Source organism: Sinocyclocheilus anshuiensis, unplaced genomic scaffold (genome assembly GCF_001515605.1).
Source record: "Sinocyclocheilus anshuiensis isolate Anshui unplaced genomic scaffold, SAMN03320099.WGS_v1.1 scaffold1916, whole genome shotgun sequence".
Classification (NCBI taxonomy): domain Eukaryota; kingdom Metazoa; phylum Chordata; class Actinopteri; order Cypriniformes; family Cyprinidae; genus Sinocyclocheilus; species Sinocyclocheilus anshuiensis.
The window spans coordinates 597,408-601,970 of NW_015558589.1; the positions used below are offsets into that span (position 1 = coordinate 597,408).

The 4,563-nt window shown below is 39.7% G+C and overlaps 1 protein-coding gene across 1 annotated transcript in view; it reads right to left on the reverse strand.

Moving 5' to 3' along the window:
- The window catches only part of LOC107679954 (mitogen-activated protein kinase kinase kinase 11-like), a 31,523-nt gene that overhangs the window by 2,065 nt on the left and 24,895 nt on the right, over window positions 1-4,563 (reverse strand). Inside the window, exons 5-7 of the mRNA XM_016475684.1 lie at window positions 4,020-4,170; window positions 3,831-3,937; window positions 978-1,352 (exon numbers count right to left, since the gene is read on the reverse strand). Coding sequence (XP_016331170.1) covers window positions 978-1,352; window positions 3,831-3,937; window positions 4,020-4,170 — 633 coding nt within the window. The remainder of the gene's footprint in view (window positions 1-977; window positions 1,353-3,830; window positions 3,938-4,019; window positions 4,171-4,563) is intronic.

Below are 4,563 nucleotides of genomic sequence, written 5' to 3' on the forward strand. Positions count from 1 at the left end.
CTGTATCATTGCTGTTCATAAGCGCAGCGCTGCTTTGTTTACAGCGGTAACCAAGGAAACGCTGTATCATTGCTGTTCATAAGCGCAGCGCTGCTTTGTTTACAGCGGTAACCAAGGAAACGCTGTATCATTGCTGTTCATAAGCGCAGCGCTGCTTTGTTTACAGCGGTAACCAAGGAAACGCTGTATCATTGCTGTTCATAAGCGCAGCGCTGCTTTGTTTACAGCAGTAACCAAGGAAACGCTTTAAGCGCCGCCTGCTGGCAGAGAGTGCATCTGCGTCTCGTTCAGCTCGTCTGCAGTTTCTGTTTCATGCAGATATTTTTTATGCATAGTTTCACAAAACTGAAGTCAAACCATTCTGTTTTTGCTTCAAATTTCGAAATGAGTCTAATTTAGATTAAAATCTGCTCATGTTGCATGTATGCAGCATCTTTGTTTGGATCGTGATTAAAATGCAGTGGTAGCCTCTAATTTTAAATGGAAAGAGCACAGACAAAGCCTTAGTTCGTTTATATGAAGAGATTTATTTTATTTGTGTTACTTATTTATTTGATTTGGGGTTTGTTTTAAAATTTCAATTTAGTTTTGTTATTTACATTTACATTATATTTAAATTTTGTTATTTAGCAGATGCTTTTATCCAAAGCGACTTACAAATGAGAAGCAATCAAAACCAACAAAAGAGCAATAATATGCAAGTGCTATTATAGTGTTATATTTCAATTTCACAAAGAAACGTGCAGCATTTTGTCCAAACAATAATAAAAGGACACATTTAGTTTATAATTTGTCATTTTGTAAAAAAAAAATAAAAAAAATGAGTGAATCGAATCGAATCGTGAGTTGAGTGAATCGTTACATCCCTATTTCAAAGCGACGCGCACACTTCGTTCAGACGATCAGCTCATGATCCGGTGTTTTCAATAAAGTTGTGAGTGCAATAAAGCTGTATAATTAAAGCTGACTAGTCTTACTGAGCTGTGAGGAGCTGAGTCCGCAGCTGCTCCTCCTCCTGCGCTCCCCGCTCTGCGGCGGCCCCTCGGCGTCTCCGTTAGCGTGTGGAGCACGGCGGTCCCGCGGGTTAGGCGGCGGCGGCCGCGAGTCCATGCTGAAGCTGATCAGATCCCCCACCGCCTCGGGCTCCGGCAGGTGCGCCCGGGACGAGGCCCGCGGTGGTGGAATGGGATGGTGCTGCGGTTCCACACAGCGGCCCAGAGCTACAGAGGCCAGCAGGGCGGCGCTGCTGAGCAGAGCACGGTGTGTGCTCTTCCCTCGACACAGCGGCCCGGGGGGATCCGGTCTGGGAGAACCGCACGGGGACGAGCCGCCCTCCTCGCTCTCGGAGCCCTCTGAGACACACCGGGAAACATCAAACATTCACTACATGTACAATGCTGGCCAGAGTTACGTTTAGAAGTAATGCATTACAATATTGCGTTACTCCATATAAATGTTACCTAATTACTTTTTATGGAAAGCAATGCTGCCCTACAAAGGCAAAAGACCTTAACTCGCTAGAGTGTGAAACTAAGAAAAATGACTTTAAAGTTTTTTATTTGTCCAGCCAAATTAATTGTATTGTAGGTAGGACACTGAAAATTTGGCAACTGGATGTTTTAGTAATGAAAATTGTGAGCTCAAAATTGATTTTTACCCCTATTATGAAGTTACTGTACTCTGCCTTTGCATTGTCTGCAAAAAGTGCGAAGTCACACCAAGGGAAAAGGCAGTAACTTCCACATTATCAATATTTGGTTGCTGATCACCATTTATAAAATCGTTATAGACACCTGTATAAAACATAGTGATCATGGGATGTCTTATAGGCTATTGCATATAGTAATGAGACTGTATTAATTGTTTTTTGACCATAACAAGCAGACTAAAAGTTAAACATGCAAGTGGATACCGTTTTGCAACCAATTTATTCGCTATGCTCAAAAGAATGCTAGACATAGCGTAATTGCTTTTATATTGACTTGAATGAAATATCCTAACCTAAAAGAACGACTTGTGGATTGATGTGAACGCCAGCAAACAGGAATAATGCTCAGAATGCTTGTGGAGTAAACATCTCAGATGACGTTCATCACCATGGATTGATTTTATCGGGTTACAAGAAAAGGTAGGATATGGATTTAATTGCGAACTGTTAGTACTGATTTAATGATTGATCATGCTACGTGCTACGGCATTCCAGTCCACACGCTCCAACTAGAAATGACAGCCTGGTGAATAATCTGCATTATAAAAAGGAGTCGTAAAAGTTATTCACAATTACAACTGTTAAGGCCCTTTCACATTAAGAGTGAAATGAACAAGCCTCAGGCTGAAGAACATGCCTCTGCACTTACTCCCGATTTCTCTCAACACAGGGACAGGAGAGCTGTCAGTAAATAAATAGAAAAACAAAGTAACTTGCGCTACTTATTTGAAAAAGTAACTCGGATATTTTCTTGTTAATTTAAAAGTAATGTGTTACTTTACTAGTTACTTGAAAAATTTATCTGATTACGTAATTCGTATTCCACATACAGCGGTGGCCAAAATCATTAGAACACTAGTATTATCAGCAGCTAAAATATGGTTTTAAGTCAGTTATTTCTATCTTTTGCTGTAGTGTGTCAGTAGGAAATATCAGTTTTTGCCATTAATTGTAATAATGCAGTGAGATATATGTTTGTGCTGCACACAGAGATCTGATCTGAGCATCATCAGTCTGTCTGGAGTCACATGAAGAAACAGAACAAACTGAGACAGACTCAATCCAGAAGAACTGTCTCTCCGAGACGCTTCAAGAAACCTCCTGCAAAGCTACAGTGCTGTTAAACGTTTGAGGCACTTGTGTAAAAATGCTGTAAAATGAGGATGCTGTCAACAATAATGTCATCAATAGATTTTCTTTATCAATTAACTTCTATTAACTAAATGAAATCAACATTTGGTGTGAGCATCCTTTGTGTTTAAAGCAGCTTTTGTCCTCGGTGCACTTGAGCAGAGTTTCTCAGGAGCTTTGCAGGAGGTTTCTTGAAGCGTCTGAAAATACTAGAATTCTAATTGTTTTGGCCACCGCTGTATATATCAGCATCAAGGGCTATCTTTGAGGCAAACTGAAGTAAACAATGTTAAGTTTTGGTCACATCAACAAAATTTCGCAGGTCCATTGTCTGTTGTCAATCGAACACAGCTCAAAGCTTTCTGTTGGTCAGTGCGGCGAATCCATGACCAAACTGAACCCATCACAAAATCAGCACGGGAAAACCTTTTGCTTTCATGTGAAATTCAGTATTGTGTGGATTCCCACTGAAAAGATTGGATTTTCACAAACACTGGTAAAAGCAACCACACATGAATTAAAAATGAAAATTACAATAAATAAACAATAAATAAAGAATAAATAACTCAATAGAGAAAATTTCATACAGTTGTATACAAGTTGGCTCTTTGACGGATTGCTTTGTTCCTATATGTGTGTGTGTGTGTATGTGTGTGTGTGAGAGTGAGTGTGTGTTTGTGTGTATACCTATTAACCATATTTTAGGGGCAAAAACTCCTAATACCTCCTTTTGGAAAAGCCCTCATTTAAAAAAAAAAGGAAGAAAAAATGATTACTGAGCTGAATATTTAGCTGATTTCATTCATATGCATAGGTCATTTTTAACTATATGAACACAATAGAGACCATAAATGTACCTAATCAATTATTCATAAACCACTGCTAACTGACAACATCTGATTGGTAACGCTGTCATCACACGATCACTGTGTGTGTGTGTCTTATTATGTGTGTGTGTGTGTGTAAATGTGTGCGTGTATGTGTGTGTTACCGTTGTGGCTGGACTCTAGTGTGATGGGTCTGTACTCCTCAAAATCAGCTTTGGAGTCCTCGCTCTCGTTACTGTCCACCTCCAGGAGTTTGGCTCTCATCGACAGACTGACACACACAAACACACACACATCAGATTTAATAATTTCATTGACACATTCTGATATAACACACACAAACACAGATGTACCTGTTCTCCTGTGCGCTCAGACGGAGGATCTTTGGACTCTTGGGGCTTTTGGGGCTCAGATGAGGAGCGAATCTCCTCTCACCGTTGGTCTGCTTGAGAGGAAGAGACTCCAGCGGCCAAACAGAGCTCCACTTACTCTCACTGGGACTCACTGAGACACACAGCAGAGAGAGACAACAAACATCTGAGACACAACAGCGCCACCATGTGCTGACAGACACACTTTCATCATGATGCACAGGGTCTTCTGGAATCCACATCAGTATATATATATATATATATATATATATATATACAGTATATGGGTCAAAGACGAAAAAGAGTTTAAGCATAAAAACAATAAGTGTAATACTGCTTTAAATTGTTGTCCCCCCCCCCAAAAAAATACATTCTGTTTAATTTAATTGCAATTTTGTTTTTTTGAGCAAAAAATAAACATGATACATTTTCCCCTGATTTACAGAAGAGAACCACTAAAATGTCATTCAGTGTAACAATCTTGTCAGGCATATTTACAACAAAAATCAATTTATGACACATTAAA